Genomic DNA, 27,357 nt, shown 5'->3' on the forward strand with positions numbered 1-27,357 from the left:
TGATGACTCCCAAGCTGTTACCCCAGAAGATGAGATTTGGAGTCTCCTCTGAAGAGGAACAGTTCAACCACCTTGCCTTGAAGCAGCAAACAGTGAATAATGACTGCTGGAAATACGGATTGAGGACCATGTCACTGCTTGTCAGATGTCTACAACTGGGATATGTGCCAGAAATGCAGTTGACTTTGTGCTCTTCGTGAATGTGCCATGAGTCTATTACTCCTTTAGCAGTAAAACCCATTGTGATGCACCAGGTGATCCACTGGGGAGTCTTAGTTGTTATTGGATGACCTCTCATATATACTGCTTCGGATACAAAAAGCTAGGAAGAGACCTGGAAGGGCTTTTTTTATCCAGGTAAAAAGCCAATGTGCGACAAACATCGAGGGTGTGGAGTCTCCTCTCATCTCTGTGTGCATGTGGCTTTGGGAAAAAAAAAACTAGCAGGTAAATAGATTGGTTCATGTGGAAGTCAGAGACCACCTTAGAGAGGAACTTAAGGTGCAGTCTAAGCTAGTCTTTGCCCTTGTAGCAAGCTGTGTATGGTGGATATGTGACCAACACATTTAGTTCATCTATCCTCCTGACAAAAGTGCTGACCATTAAAAATGCTGCCATTGCTGATAGGCACAGAAAATAACATGATACCAAGGGCTTAAAAGGAGGGTCCATAAGCACAGATAACATTAGATTCAAGTCCAGGAAGGCATTAGTTCTCTGAACAGCAGAAACAATCAAGACCTTTCAAGAAACTGGTCATGATGGGGTGAGTAGAGACAGTTTTATTCAAGGATTAAAAGCTGAACTAGCCACTAGATGCACCCTGACCTGAATGCTAAACCCAACTCAAGTTTCAAAAGATATTGAAGGATTGTCTGAATGCTAGTCTGTGTGGGAGAATTCCACTTACTCAGGTAAGTAGCTCTGTTGCAATGTTTGCTACTAATAATAAGAACATTCTGGACAGCCGCTGAGCAATGTGCTTTCTCCATACTCAGGCACTAATGTGAAGTGCAGCACTTGAGGAGTTGGGTGCAGCACTCATCCATGGTGCTGCACCAGGAGGTCTTTGGTCACTGACAACAGCAAGGGCTGCTGAGAGGTCAGATTATGGAGGTCTGAATGTGTCTGTCTCAGCAAGTCTGGAGCTATAAGGATCATTCTGTTGTGATCCTGTGTGAGTTTGATAATGATTCCAGGAATCAGAGGCACTGGTGGGAATGCATAGAGGAGGTCCCTGTCTCACAGAAATAGGAAAGCATCCAGTATTGACCTGGGGCTGAGACCTGCTCTGTAGCACAAAGGGGGACACTTCCTGTTCTGATGGATTGCAAATAGGTCCACAGATTGAAAAACCTCCTGGGACAAACATCCAAGCCAGAATATTTGTGTTGAGAGATCATTTGTGGTCTAAGCTGAGGGATCTGGTCAGATGACCCACTAAACCATTTTGAACCCCTGGGATGCATTTGACCGAGCTTTGAGTACACCAGTTCATAACTTGATTGTCTCCTGGTGAAGGCTGTTGGACCTGGCACCACCTAGCTTGTTCACATAAAACACCACTGTTGTCAGTGAGAACCTACACCATCTTGCCTTGGATATGAGGCAAACTGCTGCAATCCACAAAATATCATTCTCGACTCCAAAATGTATATGTGGAGCCTGGCTTCAAGGAAAGTCCAAAATCCTTGCACCATGAGGTGCTTTTTATTCCATGGCAAAGGTGTACGTTACCAGAGTCATGGAAGGGAAAGGGGTCAAGAAGGGAATTCCTCTGCATACATTGTCTTGGCTCATCCACCGGTCCAGAGACAAAAACACAGTATCTGCAATATGAACCAGCTTATCAAGATGGTGAACCTGAGGACAATATACCAAGTTGAGCTTAGTCTGCAGACCTCTGAAGTTTCACTTTGGTGTGAGAGACTACCATGTGACTTAGGATCCTGGAGTAATCCTTTACAGTAGTCTGGGAATGCCTCTTGAGAGACACACACAGGTATCACAGAGTTCAAAACCTTGAAAGAGGCTGCAATGCCCTGGCAGATGTTGAATCCAGAACTGCCCCAAGGAACTCTAGCCCTTGGATATCTGAAAAAATTGACATATTGCAGTTAGTTGCAGGCCAAGTGCATTGAGAAGACACTGTTAGATGAACGGTGGCCTGAATCTGGTGTCTGAAGCAGCCCCAGACTACCCAGTCATCCAGATAAGAATACACATGTACATCCCCTTTGCAAAATGTAGCCACTGCCACTGCCATGCACTTGAGAAAAACCCTTAGTGCTGACAGAACTTCCTGTGGTCAGGGTGGATTGCCACATGGAAGTAGACATCCTTGTAAGTCGAGAGCAGCATATTGGTCTCTTGGATCTAAGGAAGGGATAATTGAGGCCAGATAAACCATCCAGAACTTTATCATTGTGATGTATCTGTTCAGATTATGAAGGTCTAGGAGGAGTATGAACCTCCTTTGGCTTTGAAGTAGCCTTATAATGACCCTCAGGAATTCTATTATTCACCACACCCACACTACTGTTCAACCCCCACAGACAGACCATGTTATTTTCATTCCATTCTGAGGCAGATAGTGCCATGGATGAGTGACCAGGTGCTGACAATCTAGATGGCTGCATCAGTGACGAGCAAGTATCCTCCCCCTGAAGCAAAGACAGCAGTGGTATCTACAGGCATAATAAGGCTCTAGCTGTGGCATAAGCCTCTGGCATAATCGGTATCTGTAGTGATCAGGGAAGACTTTTCTTTCACCACCAGAAAAGTAGCTGGTCTGATTCCCTGAGCCTCAAAGATGATTATCCCGGAGACCAGGATATTCTTTGGCCTCTTTCAGCTGACATAGCTGGGAGAGCACTTCAGAAAGGAGTCTTCTAGAGCTTTCTTTATATGATCAAGGGGGCTCTGAAGCCAGCATAGGGTCAGCCTCCATGAGGATACATTGGTGGTGTTCCTCCCTCAGCTTCTCCATCCTAGTCTTGAAGCCGCAACAGACTGAGCACCTGTCTGTAATGTGGCTTTCACCCAGGAACTTGAGGCAGTGGGAATCAGAGTCATTAAACAGGCATAGCCTTCCTGCAGCCTGAGCAAGTTTTGAATCCTTGGGACCTAGGAATAAGTTACCCTGGTACTGGGCAGGATCTGGAGACACACCAGATTGGAAACCTCCCCCACCCCAAAAAAACAACAGGCTAAACCAAAAGAAATAAACTTAAAATTTTATATTAATAAAACCCTAAAAGAAAATAAAACTCCAGAGAACTTTTTGACCACCACTAAGTAGATTGAGTAGTTGTTCACAGGGACCACCAATGCTCCAACCCTGGATGGTAAGAAGGAACTGGAGGGGTGAGACATTTCCGCACTTTATACCCTCACTTGCAGCACGAGGAGCTTGGCGGTGGGTTGTGCTGCCCCTAGAGGTACTGCGGGGAAAACCAATGCAAGAGGAGCAGCACAACCTAGTGGACACATGCAAGCACTTGAAGAGGAACTAAGAAATTGAGGCTAAAGGGGCTTTGAAATTTTCCCTTCCTCTGCCTAATGCATTATGATATTAATATCCATTAGTTTTCAAATTAACATGAACCCTATATTTTAATTAATATTTTCATTTTAAAAGTCAGATTACCAAAACATCAACTAAAAAAACAAACATAATTGTTATCACCTGCCTGCACCATAAAGGGTACAAGGTAGATGAGGTAATATATTTTATTGGACCAATTTCTGTATTGGTCCAATAAAAAATATTACCTCACCCACCTGATCTCTCTAATATACTATGACCAACACTACTACAAGAATGCTGTATTATGTGGAACTTATTCTGTCCATTTATGCAGTTAGTTTATGTTCTATTTTTTAACCTTATTCTTAACCATTCTGTTTCTTTGGAACTTACATTGCATCATAGAGAACACTACTAAGTAATGTCAGAGCTACAGACTCAGAGTCAAGGATAAATCAACCAGACACCAATTATTTTGCATTGAACAGTCACATACCATACTGCAATGTAGTCATTCACTGGTTCAGTTTGGAGTAAGGTAAAGTTGATATAAACCCCATGGCCTTGAGGGACAGAAATAAACCATGTACAGTCCTTTGAATTTGGATATTCATCTGGAAATCCTGGGGAATAAACTGTACCATTCGGAGAGGTTACATTATAGCCACAAGGAGCTGAAAAGAAAACAAATGAAAATGTAACAGGAGGAATACATTTATTGTGGTTAAAAATGGAATAGAAAAATGGCCCAAAATTTTAAAGGTTCTGCAGAACAAAATAATCAAAGTCTCTACAAGAACAATTTTCCTTGGTTGGATGCCTTTCAGTGATAAGGAGATTAATATTTCTAAGAAATAGCTTATTTCTGATGTCTTTCATAGTATGTTGCTTAAAACTCATCAGGACCTATTCAAAATACTGTACAGCATTCGTTAAATGAAGTTATGACACATTTTTAAAAATTATTCTTTCCTGTTGTACTTAATCTCTGGAAATCAAGGGAAAAAACACCCACAACACACAATCTACAGACCACCACACCATGAAAAAGCATCCTCCCCCAGAATGGAATCTTGACCAGAACAAGTACAGAATTCCTAAGGAAAGTTAAGCACTGATTGTGCTTCCACTACCACCACAAATGCCAATTTGTTTCCCTCCATTTTCCATTCCCCCCCATTCTTTAATTGCAGTTTGTATGTTCATTATTCTTTTATTTTTAAAAATGAAATAAAGCTACAGGCATAACTTAGCATATACTTGCACTGTGAAATTCTAAGGCGAGTTTGTAACAGGGAAGTGTGTTTAACTTCTTTAAAATCAGTGAATATTTAGAACTGTGCCCTGTGTTTGGTCTGCATCTTGGGAAACAAATGACAGTGATTATGGATATAGGGAGGATCTGCTCACCATATGTAGCTAGGATTGTCAATTAGTAGAAAATAAGAGTGAGGTTTAATTACACATTTTATTTTGTGGTGTGTACACATATATGCAAGAGGCAAGTTCTCTTTTTGAATCTCCACCCTACATATACATCTTCACATTTTCAAGCACCCCTATAGATCCTGAGTTGCAATGACACTCCCTCCAGTCCAGGAGAGTTGGACATATCTCCTTTCAGAGTCAAACTATTCTAGGGTGACCAGACATCCCATTTTTGAACGGACAGTCTCATATTTAAGCCCCGTCCCAATTCCAATCCCTTCTCCAAAGTCCCTGCCCCATCCCTGCCTCTTCCCCACCTCCTCCTATGAGCACACCACATTCCCGCTCCTCCCCGCTCCCTCCCAGCGCTTGCTGCGCAAAACAGCTGTTTCATAGTGGCAAGTGCTGGGAGCTAGCGGGGAGAAGCGGAGAGGTGGCATGCTCAGGGGAGGAGGAAGATGTGAGCTGGGGCAGGGGGACGGGGAAGGGAGCTGCCAGTGGGTGCTCCAGCCCTGGAGCACCCACAGAGTCAGCCCATATGTCTTCACACACACCCCACCCTGGGTCCTTGCCCCAGGGAGCACGGGGCTGCTCTGTCTCCTAGGCACCCTCCACTGCTAAGCCATCTCTCTGGCAGGTTTGCTGAAGCCCCTGCAATCAGGTTCCTGGGTCCTGGTCCACACTGCATCCTAGGGCTTAACCCCTTCCTGCCTGCACATTAGCGGAGGAAAGGAGGTGTCTGGGTTATGTTGCTGGCCAGCAGCAGCCTGGAAGTGTTAGCTGCCTTTCACCACTGTGTGGGCAGGAAAGGACAAGCCGCTACAGCCACAATGCGGTGGGTGGAGGGTGGAGGTGAGAAAGAAATGAGCTCTGCAAAGACACGAGCCCAATCATCCCTTCCTCTCCCACTCCTCCACTGTGACTGGAAGCAGTTCCCATTCCCTCCTTCATGCACAGTGCGGAAAGGCTGCTCCTAGCCACATTCTCATGTGAACCCTAGCAGAAATCTGGGGAGGGGGAGCATGTGACCCTGCGTCCTCCCCGCACACACATGTTGCCTCAGGAAGACATGGTGCCACGTACCAGGAGAAGCAGGTCCATCCTGGTGGCCCAGCCAGGCATGGAAGGCAGAGAGCGCCGGGTAAGGAGGGTCGGGTTGGTTGATCAGACACACATACACACACCCACACCCACACACACACCGTGTGAGAGAGGTATATGGGAGCGTGTGTGTGTGTGTGTCACCTCTCCCCAAGCAAACCCTAAAGTCTTAAGGATAAGAAGGTAAAAAAAAAAGAATCCAACTCAGCAGTATTTCTTTTCAACAGGGGCTCAATTAACTTGATGTTAATTTGGACGTTTGTATTGCATAGTTCTGATTGACTGCCATTGAACTTGCTTGAATATAAATAATTTTACCAGGTGTCCCTTATTCAGCATAGGAAAATATGGTCATCCTAATCCATGTTATTATGGATGTAGGAGGAAGAGACAAGAGGAGGATGTCTCACTCACTGTATGGTTTGAAAATAGTGTGATGTTAGGGCAGCTGGAGTATCTGGCCAGTAGAGGAGTAACCTTGGTTGGCTTGCCCAGTGTAAAAGGGGTTTGGTTAAATGCCCTTGCTTCTGGTTGGTTCCTGGTTCCCTAAATAGCCCCCAAAGGCAGCTGACAGACTCTGTCAGCCATAGGATTGGGGCTACACACAGATAACTGAAAACCAGACCTCCAGCCTTACGTTAAGCATAAACCGCCTGTTCCAGAGAATCTGGTCTGCTGTCTCCACAGTGTTCCCTGCCTCTGATGATTTAAGGAGCTTTAGAAAGCTTGGAAGATTGCTATGATCAAATATAATTCCTGACACTAATATAATTTCAAGAGTAGAATCCTTTAAATTACATTTTAGCTTATATTTTTTTTAAAATGTTAGTTGCTTTATACAAAAAATATTCAACGTGTAATCGATTATTATATTGCAATAAATGTATAGGTTATGCTTTTCTATGCTTTCTGGTTCAAAACTTTTTTTTATTATTTTGTCTTCACTGTTCAGTCACAGTTTATAAAGCAGACTAACCTTTAGCTCAATAAAGATCACCCAATTCTTCCTTTACTCTTGTTATCCAGATCTGTCAATAAACTGTCAAAGCTAACAGAAATATATTATAATGTACATGGCAGAGGGGCATTGCTGGCACATGATGCACAGATTGACAGAGCCAGAAGAGTACCCAGAAGTCACTTACCACAGGACAAGCCCAACAAAGAAAATAACAGAACGCCACTAGCCATCACCTTCAGCCCCAACTAAAACCTCTTCAGCGCATCATCAAAGATTTACAACCTATCCTGAAAAATAATCCCTCACTCTCACAGATCTTGGGAGACAGACCAGTCCTCGCTTACAGACAGCCCTTCCAACCTGAAGCAAATACTCTCCAGCAACCACACACCAAAAACACTAACCCAGGAACCTATCCTTGTAACAAAGCCCGATGCCAACTCTGTTCACATATTTATTCAAGGTTTCAGAGTAACAGCCGTGTTAGTCTGTATTCGCAAAAAGAAAAGGAGTACTTGTGGCACCTTAGAGACTAACCAATTTATTTGAGCATAAGCTTTCGTGAGCTACAGCTCACTTCATCGGATGCTTATGCTCAAATATATTTATTCAAGTGACACCATCATAGGACCTAATCACATTAGTCACGCCATCAGGGGCTCTACCAACATGATATATGCCATCATGTGCCAGCAATGCCATTCTGCCATGTACATTGCCAAACCGGACGGTCTCAACGCAAAAGAATAAATGGACACAAATCTGACATCAGGAATTATAACATTCAAAATCCGGTAGGAGAACACTTCAACCTCTCTGGCCACTCAGTAAAAGATTTAAGGGTGGCAATTTTGCAACAGAAAAGCTTCAAAAACAGACTCCAGTGAGAAACTGCTGAGCTTGAATTAATTTGCAAACTAGATATCATTAACTTGGGTTTGAATAGAGACTGGGAGTGGCTAGGTCATTACACATATTGAATCTATTTCCCTAAAGTTAAGTATCCTCACACCTTCTTGTCAACTGTCTAAATGGACCATCTTGATTATCACTACAAAATTTTTTTTCTCCTGCTGATAATAGCTCATCTTAACTAATTAGCCTCTCACAGTTTGTATGGCAACTTCCAACTTATCTGTATGTATATATATTTCTTCTTACTATATGTTTCATTCTATGCATCCGATGAAGTGGGTTGTAGCCCACGAAAGCTTATCCTCTAATAAATCTGTTAGTCTCTAAGGTGCCACAGATACTCCTGTTCTTTTTGAAGATTACTTCAGTTAACACTGAAGTACCATCAAGCTTTTGAGAGGAACATGACTATTTTAAAGTATACAATCTCAGTACTAATCAGTTTAGGTAGGAAGTGAAGTTCACCCTCAGTACAAAAAGACAACATAAAGTCCAGGCACTCCTTTAATGTCACTGGAGCCCTATTTCAAGGGCTTATGTGGTGCATCAGTCCTGTGCTGGCTCTATTCACTATCATGAATTGCACCCAAAATGAATATATAGCAAAAATCTGCAGATGGGGTTTAGATAGAATGATTTATGTTTGGTTTTGCAAGGCAATTAGGGATAACACCTCCTGTAAAAATTGCAATGGGATCTTTAACAAACAGTAGAATTAAAGACTTTTGTTTTAAGGTGGCATCTTTTTGCTATGTTTGTACAGCACTAGTACAATAGGGCTCTGGCCTCTCGCTGTTACCAACTTATAACTAATTATAACTAAACTAATAACAATAAATAATAATAATAATAATAAAGTGTCATTCTAAAGATGGCACTTACAACAGTAAATTGCCCACTTACACCATGCTGACACTACTGTACAATACTATACAGTATTTTTTTTTTTACAGGCCTTTCCTCCAAGTACAGTGGAACATGAGCTAATTATCAGTGGCTAAATGCAATTATGTCTCCTAACAGTTAGTTAAATATCAATCCCCCAAAGAGTTCCTCAATATTAGTTCCATTGCATTAGATAGCCACCTCTTATAGGCCAGAAAACAGCAAACCCTTTGGTGGATGTAATTAACAGGTTTCACTGTACTGACCAGGAAAGATCAGAAAAGCATATTCTATGGTGGGAAAGCTGCAGAGCTTAAAATGCTCCAGATTTTTTTTTTAATTATTCCTCACGTTACTTAGAGGTGTCAGGAAATGCTAAGCAGTGATTGCTTATTGAACTGATATTTCTATGGGCCTGATCCTGAATTGTGTAGGGGAAATGCTGAGGTCCTTATTCAAGCAAATACCCTGACTCAGTGGGAATTACAGTAAATGTAAGTATATGGGTACTGACACTGTTACATATGTAAGTAATCATGACCAAATTTTCAAACAGGAGCTGTTAGTGCTTTCCACCTCTGAAAATCAGAACTTTTATTTAGGTGCCTAAATATGAATGTAGATACCTATCTTTAGGCATTGAAAATACTGGCATTTGTACTCTAAAAAAGTCTCACTGGCCAAGGCCAATCTCACTTCTATCATAAATATGAACTAGATTTTTATTATTTATTTGGGGGAGGGGGGGTTTCTACAAAGGGTTTCATGTTTACCCTTAAATTCAGTCAGATCCTTTTTTTAGACTCTTCTTCACCACCACTGGAGTAGATGAAGCTTTTTCATGAATAACAGCACTTTGAAGTTGACATGTTTTATTTTTTTAATGCCATACAGGTTAGACAAAACAGATTATTAATGATTTTTTTTCTTTTTTAGTAAACAAAATCTGAAAGATATATCATAGTTCAAACAGAAGTTATGGGCTTGAAGGTGAGGTTACTCACCTTGTGCAGTTCTTTGAGTAGTGTGTCCCAGTGGCTAATCCACTACAGATGCGCCTGTGCCCTGTGCCTTTGATTGGAGATTTTTGGTAAAAGTTCTCTTTGGCCTGTGCATGCACCTCACACCCTCCTACTGTCCCACACCAAGGCTATATGAGGCTGCATGGGTGAACCACCCAGGTCCTTTTCCAACACAAAGTCCCACCAGGGAGATCTGAACCAGAGGGGAAGGAGGGCAGGTAGGGGAGCACCCACAGGGGTACACAGCTCAAAGAACTCCAGTTATTGCACAAGTTGAGTAACCTCTTCTTCGAGTATTGTCCCTGTGGGTGCTCCAGTTCAGGTCACTCCTGAACAGTATCCCATTAAGGTTTGGAGCAGAGTTCGATACAGAGGAGAGAACTGAATTGCCTACTCCAGCATCTGATCTTGAAGATGGAACTAAGGCATGATCGTTACAAAAAGTATGAACAGAAGACAAGTTGGTGCTCTAAGGATGTCTTGAATTGGTAAGTCTTTAAGTAAGACTATAGATAGTGCTCTTCTGTAATGTGCTATCACTCTTGAAGTAGGCTGAACGTGAGTTCAGTTGTAACAGATTTTAATACATCTGGAGAACCACTTTGATAATCTGTTTTGAAATTACCAATCCCATGTTTCTGTCAGCAATGGATACAAATAGTCTAGGAGATCTTATAAATGTTTGGACCTCTCTAGATAAAAGGCCCTCCTGACATCTGAGATATGGAATATAGCTTCCTGAATAGTCTGGTGTGGTTTGTGGGCGGGAATGGGATATTGATAGTTTAACATGAAACTAAGATGATACTTTGGGGAAAAATCTTGGATAGGGCTCTAGTGACACTTTCTTTCTGGTGAATACCATAAATGGGGGGGGGGGGTCTGCCACTAAAGCCCCCAATTCTCCAACCCTTTGGGCAGGCATCCTGGCCACCAAGAAAGCGGTCTTCATTGATAAATCTAATAAAGAAGATGCAACTCATGGCTCAAAAGGATGTTTCATGAGGCAACTAAGAATTAGATTCAGGTCCCAGGTGGGAGCAGAATCTCTAATTTGAGGGGAGAGATTTGATAGACCTCTTAGGAATCTTGCGGTTGTAATCTTACCGTGGTTGAATGAGCAAAGACTGAAAAAACTCTATGAATGAGGGAAAAGCTGTTATTGCAGTTAAGTGGACCATAATGGAATTCACAGAATGCCCCAGTGCTTTCAGTTCCAACAGGTAATCCACTACCACAGGAAGAGAAGAGTGAGTTGGCAAGATCCAACAACGGTTACACCAAAGATGATATAGTTTCCACTGTGGAGATAACTATGTCTTGTAGCTTTTTTCTACTATTTAATAAAGTGTGTTATACTTCTGATGAACAGGGTATCTCTACTCCTGCAAACCATCAAGAAACCATGGTTGGAGTTTCTGAATCTTCAGGTTGGGATTCAGTGTTCAACTGGCATCCTGAGTCAGCAAACAAGGACTGATCAGAAGCCCTGATGGAGGGCGGGAGGTGAGTCTGGTTAGAAAGGGATTTCAAACTTGTCTCAGCCACATTGGTGCAATCAATATGACCATGGCCCGATCTCATTGAGAATCTTCAACAATAATGGTGTCAGTGGCTATGCCTAAAAAAGACCCACGAGATAAGAAAAATGTCTCCTAGTGAATGGGGATCAAGACTCCCTCTGGAGCAATACCCGATGCATTTTGCATTGGCTGCTCTGCCAAACAGATCAATCTCTGGGAACCTCCATGCTATGAATCTTGGGTTGAAGACACAGGAATCCAACTCCCACTCATAATTTAGGAAGAAATGTCTGCTGAGGTTTTCTGCCATGGTGTTCTGAACACTGGGGAGGCAAGAAGCTGAGATGACTATCTGGTTGGCTCTGGACAAATTCAAGAGCTTTATCACTTCAGCATGGAGAAATGGGAAACATACTCCTTCTTGTTGGTTGATACAATACCTTCCTGCCACATTGTCTGTCATTATTGTTACTAACGTGGATCTGATTAGAGGTAAAAGGTATAGGCAAGCCTTTCTCTCTGATCTAAATTCCAGAAGATTGACGTGTAGAAGTTGCTCTCGTAGTGGCTGTGTCCTCTGCATTTTCCCGATGTGATCCCTCACCCCAATAGTGAAGCATCTGATGTTATCATAGAATCAAAAAATCATAGGCCTGGAAGGGACCTTGAGAGATTTTCTAGTCCACTCCCCTGCACTTAAAGCAGGACTAAGTATTATCAAGACCAACCCTGGCAGGTGTTTTTCTAACCTGCTCTTAAAAATCTCCAGTGATGGAGATTCCACAAACTCCCTAGGCAATTTATTACAGTGCTTAACCACCCTGATGGTTAGAAAGTTTTTCCTAATGTCTAACCTAAACAGTTCTTGCTGTAATTTAAATCAATTGCTTCTTGTCCTACCCTCAGAGGTTAAAGGGAACACTTTCACCCAAGCTGCCTTCCACTTTCAAATTCTCAACCAGTTTCAAATTCTCAACAAATCTAGAACAGCCTCTCCCCTAGTGGTTTTCTCCACCTTTTGAAATAAAAAAAAAATTGTCTGCAATACATTCCAAGAACTTGCTGGATAATCTATGTCCTGCCGTGTTATTTTTCCAGTGGATGTCTAGGTAGTTGAAGTCCCCCATCACCACCAACTTCTGTGATTTTGTTCGTTGTTTATAAAAAGCCTCATCCACACCTATTCCTAGTTAAGTGGTCTGTAGTAGACTCCTAGAAGGACATCACCCTTGTTTTTTACCCTTTTTATCGTTAGTCAGAGACTTTGAACAAGTCTTTCTCCTATTTCCATCTCAACCTCAGTCCAGCTGTGTACATTTTTGATATATAAGGCAACACCTCCTCCCTTTTCCCCTGCTTGTCCTTTCTAAGCAAGATGTACCCTTCTATACCAATATTCCAGTCATGTGTATTATCCTGCCAAGTCTCTGTGATGCCAACTATGTCAAAGTTCTGTTTATTAGCTAGCATTTTTAGTTCTTCCTGCTTATTCCCCATACTTCTCGCATTAGTATACTGTCATCTAAGATACTGATTTGATTTCCCCTCCATTTTCTCTCTTATCTCTCCCTTATTCCTGCTATACGGCCCACGCTCCCCCCAAATTCTAAACCTTCTCCCATGTCTCCATGTGTTTTACTTAACTGTGAGCTTTTGTATCCTGCCCCCATCAAACCTAGTTTAAAGCCCTCTTCACTAGGCTATCGCTATGGTGGAAAGATTCTGAAAGAATGAACCAACTGCACAGGTTTTGGTCGGGTCCTTCCACCAATTGAGTGACTGTACAATCCATTGGGAAACAGACACTAACTTCCCTGTATTGTACTTGCTTGGTTTATAAACAATTGAAAGACATCACAGGAGACTTAGGAGATGTAATTGGGCATGCTGCACAGATGCAAACTGACATGTGCTCCCAGAGGCTGAAGATAATCTCTTACTGTTACTTGAAGACGTCCCTGAATCCTTGAGATAAGACTTATTAGTGCGAGAAATCTGCTGGAAGGGAGGTATGCTGTGCATGTCACTGCATAAGGGGGGTGCTCCTATGAAGTCCAAATGCTGTACTAGAGTCAAAACAGACCCCCTCTTCTGTGCAAAAGAGACCATATCATCTTTATGGCTGTCAAGGTTCCTCCCCCACTCTGAACTCTAGGGTACAGATGTGGGGACCTGCATGAAAACCTCCTAAGCTTACTTTTACCAGCTTAGGTTAAAACTTCCTCAAGGTACAAATTAATTTTATCCTTTCTCCTTGGAATATCCACTGCCACCACCAAACTCTAACTGGGTTTACTGGGAAACGTAGTTTGGACATGTCTTTCCCCCCAAAATCCTCCCAACACTTGCACCCCACTTCCTGGGAAAAAGTTTGGTAAAAATCCTCACCAATTTGCATAGGTGACCACAGACCCAAACCCTTGGATCTGAGAACAAGGAAAAAGCATTCAGTTTTCTTACAAGAAGACTTTTAATAGAAATAGAAGTAAATAGAAGTAAAGGAATCAGCTCTGTAAAATCAGGATGGTAGATACCTTACAGGGTAATTAGATTCAAAACACAGAGAATCCCTCTAGGCAAAACCTTAAGTTACAAAAAAGACACACAGACAGAAATAGTCATTCTATTCAGCACAGTTCTTTTCTCAGCCATTTAAAGAAATCATAATCTAACACATACCTAGCTAGATTACTTACTACAAGTTCTAAGACTCCATTCCTGTTGTATCCCCGGCAAAAGCAGCATATAGACAGACCAGACCCTTTGTTTCTCTCCCTCCTCCCAGCTTTTGAAAGTATCTTGTCTCCTCATTGGTCATTTTGGTCAGGTGCCAGTGAGGTTACCTTTAGCTTCTTAAAGCTTTACAGGTGAGAGGATTTTTCCTCTGGCCAGGAGGGATTTTAAAGGGGTTTACCCTTCCCTTTATATTTATGACAATGGCTGCCAATACTTCCTATGAAAATCTGCCCTGATCAACCAATTACCAGGTATGGGAAAACAATTATACACAGAGAACATAGGTGGGCAGCAATTACCAACAGAGTCTTTGAGAACAGGCTTAGGGAAGAACATAGGCCAAAAGGGAGCACCCACTAATGGTAGTGTTCATTGTTGATTAGAAAATGAAGAAATATCTTGTGTGAAATATGAATAGTGACATGAAAATGTGTGTCTTGTAGGTCAAGGGTCACAAACCAATATCCTAAATCTAATGAAGGTATTATTGCTGCAAGGGTCACCACCCTGAATTTATATAATCCCAGCTATACATATAAAATGCTAATTTCTAAATTATCTGATACCACTCGAAGTTCTCCCTAGGGAAGAAAGAAATCTTGGGATCATTGTGGATAGTTCTCTGAAAACATCCACTCAATGTGCAGCGACAGTCAAAAAAGCTAACAGAATATTGGGAATCTTTAAGAAAGGGCTATATAATAAGACAGAAATATCATATTGCCTCTCTATAAATCCACGGTACACCCACATCTTGAATACTATGTGCAGATGTGGTCACCCCATCTCAAAAAGTATAGAGTGGAATTGGAAACGGTTCAGAAAAGGGCAACACAAATTATTAGGGGTATGGAATGGCTTCCATATGAGGAGAGATTAATAAAATGGGGACTTTTACGCTTGGAAAAGAGACAGCTAAGGGGGGATATGTTAGAGGGCTATAAAATCATGTCTAATGTGGAGAAAATAAATAAGGAAGTGTTATTTACTCCTTCTCATAACACAAGAACTAGGGGTCATCAAATGAAATTAATAGGCAGCATGTTTAAAACAAACAAAAGGAATCCCTCCCCAAAATGCACAGTCAACTTGTGGAATTTCTTTCCAGAAGATGTTGTGAAGGCCAAGACTATAACAAGCTTAAAAAAAGAACTAGATAAGGTCATGAAGGATGGGTCCATCAATGGCTATTAGCCAGGATGGACAGGGATGGGGTCTTTAGCCTCTGTTTGCCAGAAGCTGGGAATTGGTGAGAGGGGATGGATCACTTGATGATTACCTGTTCTGTTCATCCCCAGTGGGGCACCTGGCATTGGCCACTGTCTGAAGACAGGATCCTGGGCTAGATGTACCTTTGGTCTGACCCAGTATGCTGTTCTTATGATGCGATCTTGTGCAGAGAGGGGAAACCTGTGCTGAGATTTGAATCCTTTTCAACATACTCCAATGGCAGGAGAGAGATAACTGTTCTGCTTTTATTATAGATGAGAGTGAGTATGGTACTCTAGATTATGGGGCGGAGGGGTCAGTGACAAAGTAAATCTTGGTGTAGATAACAATCCAGTACCAGTTAACAGAGGGTACTCCAGCTCCAAAGATACTATTAGGGCCTTAGAGTATCTAAATTCTTGCAGTACCCACAGCTTCAGAGATGGCTGAGCAAGAACATGTGGAAGACGGCTTTGGTTCCAAGGTAGCTGGCACCAAGCGACTGGCAAGGGAATGAGTTGACTCTGATTCCATCAGTTGACTTCCATGTTGATGAGACTGACAGATGTTCAGGGATGAGACTAGAATTCCCCTTGGAAGAGTCTCTACAGCTCCAGGTATGGGTATGTGAGCTAGGCATTGAGTCTGTCTTTGAGAACTTCCCTGCCTTTGTGGTACCAGAATCACTCAGAGCCTCCGTGGAACTCCCCTTGGGACCTGAGATCTCCACAGCCTTTTTGTGCATTGGTGACTAAGGCTTTCTTTGAGGATGAGTCTTTGCCTCTTTCTGCATAGAGGCAAATGTCAAGACTACTTTTTCTAAGGTCTTTGGTGCTATAGAAGCAATTAATGCCACACTACCACCTACATGTGTTAAGTAGCCTTCAGTGACAGAGATCTTGATGTGGCCTGGGCACTAGCTGTATTGGGAGGTCTAGGTACAGGCAGGTCCCCTGCCCCTGGATCCAAAGCCTGTCTTTAGGCTTGTTCCATCATGAGGAGTTTAAATTTAATTTCCCTATTTTGAGGGATATACCCTTGAAGGAAGTGCAGATCTTGCACTTACTGAGAATACGAGTCTCTCCAAAACAGCGGAGGCATTAAGAATGCCTTTCACCTTGTTCCAGCTCCTCTTAGATATCCTATTGCATTTTTGGCTGAACTTTTCTCCTCACCTCCTTATCTACGCACCCCCTATCCATGGCCCCACTAAGTTGTGGGACCTCCTTGTCAACCTCCTCCTAGCACTGGCCAAAATGACTATCTACAAGACCAGAGAGAAGAGACTGGCTGACAGGGTTTCTAGATACCGTGGGGCCTATTTCTGATCCTCCTTCCACTCACACATCCGAGCACAGTTCCTTTGGGCGGCATCCGCTGGCTCTCTTTACACCTTCGAGGATCAGTGGGCGCTGTCCTGGGTTCTCTGCTCAATGTTCCTGTCAGGTTCCCTTCGTTTAGCCCTGTGACCCCACTCCTGTCCCTGTTATACCTTTAGTTGTCCCCCATAATTAATTGAGATCCTGGACCTTGTGGATCCTCCCCTTAGCCTGGGGGAAGTCCTTTAGCAGTGGGGAAGGATCCCAGGATCCAGGATTTCAACAGGACTGATCTGAATAGCCTTGTGCAAGGAGAGGCACCTTTAAAATCCTGTGGAGGCCAGCATCCCCAAGAAAAATAACAAAAATTCAGCCCTGAATGGGGAAAGATTTCAAATCTATCTAACTATACCCATAAATATCTTTTACATGAAAGGAAAAAGAACAAAATTAACTGTTTCAACGATATTATAAAATAATATTAACTAATTAATTACTGAATACTAAAGAGAACAGTCACACAGCAGACTCCGTCTCAGGATGAAGACAGTTGAGAAGGAACTGAGTGTGGTTTGCCTGTATCCTCCCAGTGTGAGGTACAAGGATGCGTGGGGCACATGTACAAGCCAAATAGTCATTGCCACCAAAAATCTTTGATTAAAGGCACAGGCACATCTGAAATGGAGCACCCACAGGGACTCTACTCAAAGAAGAAGTAGAAATGACTGGGTAAGCGTCTATGGCCTGTTATCAAGGAAATCAGACTGGTGATCACAATTGATCCCTTCTGGCCTTAAAATATATGAATCTGTGATTTCACTCATGACTTCTCTCCCTGTGATGAAAGTTATATTTTATGGTAGATATGAATCTTTTGATCTCTGCTGGGTCAGAATAATTATTTATAAATTATAAATCCCGCAGCCTGATGGAAGGAATTTTTACAATTCATTAAGGTATCTGCTGTATGTCAGCAACAACATGCCTTATTATTTTTCATAATCCGATAAAAGGCAACAGCTAGATTCACAAAATAACTTAGGTGCCTAACTACCACTTTAGGGGCCTAAATCCCAGAATCAGGGGCATGTGATTCACAAACCCCTCACTGAGCTATCCGCAGACACTGTAGGTGCCTAAACTCACTCACTGCCTAAATTTTTGCTGTAAAAATTCTCTAGGCACCTATATTTCTGCCCTTTAGTGCAGGCACTGCAGCTCCATGCCAGGCGTCCGGATGCTTAAGCCTAAAACGAATGCACAACCCGGGGGAAGATAGATGTTCCTCTACCTACCTTTGCTGCTTGGCCTGAGCTGGCACGCACGTGCCATAAAAAATAAATAAAAACATTCATTCTATTTTAAGAGAAAAAGTCCTCATGCTTTCATATGTTATTGAATAACATTCACTGAGACGATCTGCTGAAATTTTTGAATAAGCTGAATATTGTCATTTTTGAAGATTTTTTTTTTAAAAAATGGAAAAAATTGAAGTGTTTCTCTTGCCCCACTAAACTACTTTGCACCACAGGAGTTAAACTATATGTAAACTCTGACATTATCTCACGCAAAAGGCAATATATAAGGACAGGAATAGCAAAATATTTTTAAAATACCATTATTGTAAAATGAGATATGGTTCTATAATATTAATGCTGACAAAGGAGGTAGAAGTCTGATAAAGAATACAGTTTGACAGCACTTGTTATTAAGAATATTGTTTCAGTGATGAAACAAAACAAAATACATTTCATTTAAGAAACCAGCTAAGATTACTAAATAGCAACAGAGTAATTTATCTATCATGGTATCTTAAAAAACCTACACACTTAAAAGCAAGGAAATGAATAGCTGGTAGTAATATAAAATCTTACACAGCCCATAATAAAACACATTATTCATACTGAGTACAAAGAAATGCATAAATGCATACAGCATTTCATAACAACAATTTTATCTGATTCAAAATAAATATTCTTCATATCAGTAATCTAAAAATAAACAAACAAAACACAAAATTATTCTGAAGATGAACAACAACACATGTAAATAAACATTAGTGGAATATTGATCAGCTTCAAATGCAAGTGTGCATATAAACATTATTTTACCAGCTGACAATATACACATTTCCTATAAAACTACACAGTTAAGTGGGAAACAGTATCAATGGGTATGTTTATATATTAATGAATATGTTTGCATATATGTTAAAACACACAGTACATATATTTTTTATGTTGAGTGCATCATAACTGGAAATAATATCTTAGCACATTTATTTCTATACTCATTCTAAATTTGTCAAAGCAGCACATGAGTATTTGTCAGCAAAACTCAAAGCTCTAATTGGAAAAATAAATTTGTTCAGGCGTGTATTCTACTTCCTGCCTGAACAGTCACATCCTCACATCCCCAGTGCCACGTATCCAATCTGAAATTTCTCCCTCTTGCTCCAGTTTGGGTTTTGTTGCTTTTAAACTATCTGTACCTTTCTAGTGTGCTCTATGTGTTTAGGAAAGAAATTTCTTTACTACAAAGTGTCTGTAGTAAAGAAATGCATTTCCTAAGACAGTGTTCCTTGCTTTACTGCTATGTTACCTCTGAATGATTTAATTAGAAACCAGAGCTCCCACAGGCAGGTTGACTCTGAAGGAATGTATTTAAGCAGCTGGGTGTCAGGAGAATTGAGACCAGAGGTGAAAGTAAGCCATTATGCCCTGGTACGGTGTACCGGTAAGAGCCGGTGTGCCGTACGGGGACCGGCTTTCTCAGAGGGCAATTTAAAGCCCTGGGGTAGCATCTGCTCCAGCTTCTGCTACTGCCCTGGCCCTTTAAATCCCCGCCTGAGCCCTGCTGCCCGAGCCCTGGGGTAGGGGTGAGGGGGCTCTGGTGGGGATTTAAAGGTCCCCGGGGCTGCAGCTGCCACTACCACTGCAGCCCCGGCCTTTTAAATCCACTCTGGAGCCCAGCTGCCGCTACCACCCCGGGCCTTTAAATCGCTGCCGGAGCCCTGCTGCTGAAGCCCTGGGGCAGTGGCGGCTGGGCTCCGGAGTGGATTTAAAGGTCTGGGGCGGTAGCAACAGCTGGAGCCCCGGGGCCCTTTAAATCTCTGACGGAGCCCGGCCGCTACTACCCCAGGGCTCGGGGAGCAGGGCTCAGGTGGGGATTTAAAGGGATCAGGGCTCCGGCAGCAGCTACCACAGTGGAGCCCCAGGCCCTTTAAAGCTCTGCCAGAGTCCAGAGTCCCGGACTAGCAGTGGCAGCCGGGAGCCTCCAGGGGTCCTCAGTGATTTAAAGGGCCCAGGGCTCCACTGTGGTAGCGGCAGCTGGAGCCCTGGGCCCTTTAAATAGCCCCCGAGACCCGGGGTTCCCAGTCACCTCTGCAGCTGGTAGCTCAGGGGTGATTTAAAGGGCCCCAGGCTCCCAGCCGCCACTACTGCAGCTGGAGCCCTGGCCCTTTAAATCTTGATTTAAAGGGCCCGGGGATTTAAGGCCCTGCCTCTTCCGTTTAAGCCACACCCCCTGCTCAGGACTCCAGCTGGTAAGTCCTCTAACTTACTTTCACCCCTGATTGAGACTAAATCTTTGAGACTAAAGTGGCTAGCCTGTGTCCCACTGCCTAAGAAGGGAGTCAGACATGGTCTTGCACCTGAGAGCATACCTGAGAGACCCAGAGCTAGGAACAGTGACCAGGCACTATCCAGGCCCCAAGGGCTTCGAAGCAAGTGGGGCTCATGATTTGAGTCTGTTTACAACACACTGGTGACTGTCCAGAAGAGAAGACTGGGCCAGATTGTAACACCCTCTTTCCCCTCCCTCTATTTTCAACATTAAATAAGATAAAAATCTGTAAGAAAATGGATACATCTGCAAAAAAACAAATGAACAAAAAACAATTATCCTTAAGCATGTTTTTTCTTGGGTTTTTTTTTTGTTTTCACCTTCCACTGTTTTATTCATTTATTTTTTCTTTCCCTTTTCTCTCTTCCAGTATCTTTTTGCCATTATTCTATCCTCCTGTTTTCTAACCTCTTCCTTTGCCCCCATCTGTCATACCGCATACTTTGATCCACTCCAAACTTCCTACCTTGCCCTGGATTTTTCTGCCCCTGTCACATCTTGGTTACTAGTCTTCCAAGTTCCCACAGTCTCTTTCCTTCCTCTGACCATGATTTGTCCAAAACTCTGTGACATTCTGTACCTTGGGGGAGTGTACTGTAACTCCCATATTCCTCATTTTCATATAATCATGATCTTACATACAAGGCATGCCTTGTAAGGTATCAGGGGAAAGATCATGATCTGCTGAAAGTAATTTCTCTATCCATAGATGTATATCATTAATGCGTATGAAGTTATGAGAATTGTGTTGTACAGTTGTCACTAAAGCATGCTGTAAGTTGAGGAATCAGCCAGATATTAGCTCCCCAGTGGTAACAGCAAGGAAAATAACCAACCTCCAGGCCGGGTGTCAACCCATCAACAGCAATTGTCCAGCAAGGGAGCTATAATGTGATAACTCACCTGAATGAGGCTACACCAGGGGAATTGCTCAACTTTGCTTAGAGAAACTCAGCAATGCCCCACAGACATGCCTGGACTTGTGTTCTACAAGCACATGGACTGAGAGTATAAAACAAGCAGAGTGGACACATACTGGGCTCTTCTCCCACTCCACCTATGCTGCAAGCAACCAAGACACTGAGAAGAAGACAAAACTCCAACACAGGAGATTGGCCCAGGTTTAAGGAACAAGCCTGTATATTAAAGACTTCACTATCCAGTGAGGTGAGAAACTGCTTAATCTAGTTGCTGCCCAGTCTAATAGGGTTGAAAGTTTAGACTGTGTGCTTATATTTTCTTTTCTTTTGGTAACCACTCTGACTTGTTATGCTTTGACTTATAATCACTTAAAATCTACCTTCATAGTTAATAAATCTGTTTGTTTATTCTACCTGAAGCAGTGTATTTGGTTTGAAGCATGTCAGAGACTCCCCTTGGGAGAACAAGCCTGGTACATATCACTTTCTTTGTTAAATTGGTTTCAGAGTAACAGCCGTGTTAGTCTGTATTCGCAAAAAGAAAAGGAGTACTCGTGGCACCTTAGAGACTAACCAATTTATTTGAGCTCAAAGTGAGCTGTAGCTCATGAAAGCTTATGCTCAAATAAATTGGTTAGTCTCTAAGGTGCCACAAGTACTCCTTTTCTTCTTGTTAAATTGACAAATTTATATAAGCTTGCAGCATCCAGCAGGCATAATTGGACACTGCAAGATGGAGGTTCCTAGGGTTGTGTCTGGGACTGGAGATATTGGCTGGTGTCATTCGCTTACAAGTAGCTGGGAGCAGTTTACATGCCAGAGGCTGTGGGTGAACAGCCCAGGAGTGGGGGTTCTCACAGCACAGCAGGGTAAGGCTGGCTCCCAGAGTCAAAGATTGGAGAGGCCTAGCAGATCACCGATCCAGATAACACCAGAGGGGAATGTCACACTCTCTTTGGCCAAAATCCCATCCTCTCTCCTAGCTTTATCTTTCTCTGAACAATTTTCTCTCCTTTCTCTTCACCCTCCTCATTTAGCCTCACCATAACTTTCTTCATATCAGTGCCAGCCTTATCTCCCAGCATAGTACTCAAAGGTGGAATTCCAGGCTAAGGTTTATAAGCTGGCAGCTGTGTTTGCTGGGTGATAAAATGAAGGATGCAGGCTCTTCAAACTTAGCCTTTCCTGATGCCTCTCCTGACTGCACTAGGTCTCTGAGTGTGCTTCAGGTGGCCCAGTCTGCATTCCCTACTACTGTCTGTCACCATCCAGCACACACTAAGTGCACAAGCATGATCTCCCTCACAGTTTCCCACATTTAGTGTGTGCTCCTGTATGGGCTATTCAGAAATCCATGCCCAGTTCTCTATTTTCATCCCATCATTGATGCACTTTGGGCTGGAGTCACTCTCTCACTTCCTAGGAAGGACACCTTCTCTCTCATAGGTCACAATGGTTGGAATCCAGCCACCCTTTCCCAATCCATGTGAGGGGATCCTCTGGGATGTCTTGTGTAACCATTCCCTGTAAGCTGTGAGAAAGAGATGGACCTAGTCAATGGTGTCTACAAGCCACCCGACTGTTGAGTCCAGGGGTTACATTCTGGTGTTGATTAGTGCTCCTATCTCCTACCTGGGATCAAGTGACTTGATTCATAAATTCTTTTATTCCATCACTTCCATTACTCATGTTATTCATGCTCAGTTTTGATATACAACACACAATATATTCCACTGAATAAATATATCCAATTTATATGTTTTATAAAATGAATTTAAAGGATGTTTCCAAAGAAAAAAAATTGGACCATTAAAATGCATTATATTGTACCAAATTACATGTTTTTAAAAATACCCAACAATTTCCAAGATATGATATATTCTCCATGGCTCTCAATTAAATCCCTCTAGACAGCTGCCCAGATGTTAACTAAACTGTGTATGCCATAGCAACTAGCAGCTGCTCAATGCATGGCAGCCTGCCATTACTTCCTCTGAGTCCTACTACTCAGCCAATTCTCTTTGTTCAATTGTTTTTTTTAAAAAGGTACCCCAAAGTAACTGTGCCTGAGGCCTAGACTTTAATGGGGTCCTGCATTTACCTACTGTGCACATAAAGTAAAACAATTCAGCAGGACTATTCAAAAAGAAGGGAAATAAGTCATCTGTCTCTCTCAGGAAGCGAAGGAGTGAAGAAAAATCCAGGATCACGCCATTCATTATGTTAGCTCAAAATGACAACATAGCTAGTTTAAGTGTTTTATCGGAACATGGGGTTACCCATTAGATACCATCTGACAAATAAGACAGACTTGAATGTTTAAAAAAAATACTGTTGTGGGACAGATAAAGTAATTGAATAAATAGGATACGGACATATTTAAAAATAATTATGCACACTTTTTAGAGTAATAATCTGTAATGCTGCTCTCACTTAAACGTATCTTTTAAAGAAAGTGGATTGGTGTGTTATTCCCATCAAAGAAAATTCCTTCCTGAGTACAGTACATCTTTTATTGTGGCTCTATACGTATCTGCCTTCAAGGCTCTGTGAAGATCCTTTCTATTTAGCTATGCCTTTCCAATAATTTTGCTCTCATTTTTTTCATCAGCTTTTCCATTTCAATATTTTTGGCAACTGGGGTACATTTTATTTTAATTATTAACTTTAAAATTGTACAGCCTCTCAGATAACTTCAATGACAATATAAATTAAATAAGAACATGAATCACTATTTTGCTGGGTAAAAGATGAGCAACTTCAAATCTAAAGAGTGCTTTTGTTTTGAGGCAAGACTTGAGTAGGGGAAGGTCAAAATCTATGGATTAATTCATTCAGAGATTAGGGAGATGGACAGTGCAAATGACTGTATAACATAGCATCTAATCACTAAACCCCCACCATTACATCTGGACCTAGAACTGTGGAGCAGCGATGATCCACCCATCCACTCACATGGGTACCAGGATCCATGCAACACTGACCTGCCCCAAGACCCGGGGGCTTGGGGAAGAAAGATATCCCAGGGAGGAAAGATATGGCATTGGAAAGAAAGATATTTCAGCTAGCACTAGGGGCAAAAGAAAGCAAAGATGGCCAGAACAAGTACAAGGAATCGTCTTAGCAGGTTCTACTGCAGAGACTGGTGGACACTGGTGATGTCATCAGGTTGCTTTCTACAGTTTTGAATCTGGGAATTCTCTTCCCTGTGTTCACTATATGTTTGCTCCAACTTACCCCCGCATCCTTTCTCACGCTATCAACACTTCAGCCTTCCCCCACCTTCCTTTAATATGTTCCTCCTCGTTTCCCTCTCCTGTCCAGTCCCTCTCTCAATACCCCCTTTCAATCTTCCCTTCTCCCTTCTTTTTTTCTCTACTAGCTAATACCCTCTTCTTCCTAAACAAAACCCCATCTAAATTTAAAAGTAAAATAAAAATGTGGCATTAACATGATGTTTCCCACCATCACATTGATCATTTTCTCTATATGCTTTAACCCTTTTCCCTACCACTTTATCTGTCTTGTCTATTTAGACTGTAAGCTCTTTGGGGTAGGGACTGTCTACTATTCTATGTATGTACAATAACTAGCACAATTGGGCCTCCTTCTCAGCTACTTACTAGGAACCATTGTCATACAAATAATAAATAATGATAATGGTAAAAAATGTTGAATTTCATTCCTTTAGAAGTTTAAACACAATGTTATTTAATTTCCTGTTTCCAACTGGATATTTTGCATGTCAAAAGGGAGAAAATGTTGGTCATTTTAATTGCTTTGCATTTCTCCAAGCAATTCATTTACTAATATTGGAATGGTATTTTAATTGTGTTGTTTCTTTGTAGTTCATTTGCATTCTATGAAAGGTACAATAATGTGCACTTCTCCTGTATGTTTCATTTGAGATTGCCATATATTTTAGTAATTTGAGGTAATTCAGGCTAACTACTCTGGAATTTTTAGTTGCTGAGGTTTTCACAATATTGAGTTTAAATATCAAAATAAGGGAATAGTATAAGCTTCTCATCCTAAATCAATCTCTCTCTCTCTCTGTCTCACACACAACATGTATGCACCCATACAGGCTTACAAAACAGTTGCAGTTCAGGCATGGGGGCACTACTCAGAAAAATATAAATAAATACATAAATTGAAAGCATCATTCACAGTGGTTAATTCACAATTTAGGAGTATAGGAATTGATATACTGGACCAGACCATTGGTCCATAGTTCACTTTTTTGTTTCTGATATTGGTCAGCATCAACTATCCCAGAGGAAAGTCCAAGAGTTTTCAGTAGGAAGTAATATAATCTATCCCCATAAAGAGTTTCCTTCTAACTCCCCATAATCAGAGATTGGGTTATGCCCTAAAGCATGATGATTTCTCTCTTTTCCAAAACTCTTAATGGTCCATTCATCTAACTTCCTTAGGTCTCTCTGAAATTCCTTTTCCAGTCCTGCTTAACCTCAATAATTTTGGGTCATCTGCAAATTTTGTTGTCTGACCGATTGCTTACTTTTCCACATCATTAATATACTGAACACTGGTCCTATATGGAACGCACATATAGGTGGGAATAACACACCAATCCACTTTCTTTAAAAGATACGTTTAAGTGAGAGCAGCATTACAGATTATTACTCTAAAAAGTGTGCATAATTATTTTAAATATGTCCGTATCCTATTTATTCAATTACTTTATCTGTCCCACAACAGTATTTTTTTAAACATTCAAGTCTGTCTTATTTTTCAGATGGTATCTAATGGGTAACCTTGTGGAACCCATTGTAATCTTCTGCTATAATGAAAATTGACTGTTTATTCCTAGTCTTTGTTTTCTGTATCTTACCCAGTTTCTTATTCATGACAATACTTTACTTCTCACACCTTGACTACTTAGGGTGATCTACACAGGGACACTCAGGAAAATTACTCTGAACTAAAGGTGTGAATTTAAAGTGGATTTGTTAAACTAAATAAAGGCCACTTTAATTCAGAGTGCGTGTCCACACAGGACACTTTAATGATTTCACTTTAAATTCATACCTTTAGTTAATCTGGATTAATTTTCCTGTGTGTCACTGTGTATTCAAGTCCTTAGTCCCTTTAGTATAATCTTGTGTGGAGCTTTGTCAAAGGCCTTTTTGTGCTTTCATCTTTCAGACAAAAGTTCTACTGGGGAACAACCGCTAATGTTTATGAAGTACACATTCCACTGGGGCACTAAGGAAACAGGAGCAGAACTTCAAGAAAGGAACACAAACTTCATTAAACAATTCAGCAACAGTTCTGAGGATCTCTTTCATGAGTGCCATTCATTCAGGAAACTTCCCATAACTTCAGTGGCATCAATGTCAAGCCTTTAATGGGCATGTGAATTTGCTGCTAAGAGGGTTACAGAATTACAACTGATATTTTCACCAGAGTTGTCACTAGTGCAGCCTATGATAAAGTGCCACTTTTTAGGACAAGCTAAAGTAAACAAAAACAAATAAAAATAATAAGAGAGCAGCATGAGCTCTAAGATATCACCATAAAGTTACCTTCACATCTTGGGAAAAGGTAGTTCCAGTTCCTGTTGATCCCATGTTGGCAAGTGAGAACAGCGTGACCTATTAAAACATACCCAGGATAGCACTCAAATGATATTGATTGACCGACGCTGTAATCCGAGTTGACTATATATCCATTTAAAAAAGGAGGAGGATCTGGGCAGTTTTGTAACTCATAAGCTGGAAGAAAACAGAAATAAATATTAAACTAAAATAGATTATATGATATTTTCTGAGTTAGATTAAGACTAGACGCCTAGTATCTCCAACAATAAGGGGACTGACACAATGTTATCAATGAGGAAAGAATCATCCATTTGGATGTTCTGTGAGGAAAAAAATCTAGGAGTCAGGTAGGATGACTCTTTCCAAGGGAAAGGGACTAGAAGGAACAGTCCATTTGAGGAGTTTGGAAAGGATCCTCAAGGAACCTGTGTTGGGAGGCTGGGCAAAATAATCAGTGCAGGGCTTGTGTGTTTAAGGACCCCCAAGCTTTTCGGTGATTCTATCCCCTTTACGTCTTTGTACAAGCCAAACATTTGTTCTGGAGTGACTGCATTAGGCATTTGCAGTTACCACATATTTAAAAGAAGGAAATTTCATAGGATGCCGTCTTACTATTTTGGC

General features: G+C 41.7%; 1 protein-coding gene across 1 annotated transcript in view; it reads right to left on the reverse strand.

Moving 5' to 3' along the window:
* Positions 1 to 27,357, reverse strand: part of CSMD1 (CUB and Sushi multiple domains 1) — a 2,028,540-nt gene that overhangs the window by 217,067 nt on the left and 1,784,116 nt on the right. The window contains exons 42-43 of the mRNA XM_084623138.1: positions 26,722 to 26,910; positions 4,026 to 4,203 (exon numbers count right to left, since the gene is read on the reverse strand). Of these exons, the coding sequence (XP_084479264.1) occupies positions 4,026 to 4,203; positions 26,722 to 26,910 (367 nt within the window). The remainder of the gene's footprint in view (positions 1 to 4,025; positions 4,204 to 26,721; positions 26,911 to 27,357) is intronic.

This window comes from Lepidochelys olivacea (genome assembly GCF_965140295.1).
Source record: "Lepidochelys olivacea isolate rLepOli2 genome assembly, chromosome: 3".
In the NCBI taxonomy this organism is placed as follows: domain Eukaryota; kingdom Metazoa; phylum Chordata; order Testudines; family Cheloniidae; genus Lepidochelys; species Lepidochelys olivacea.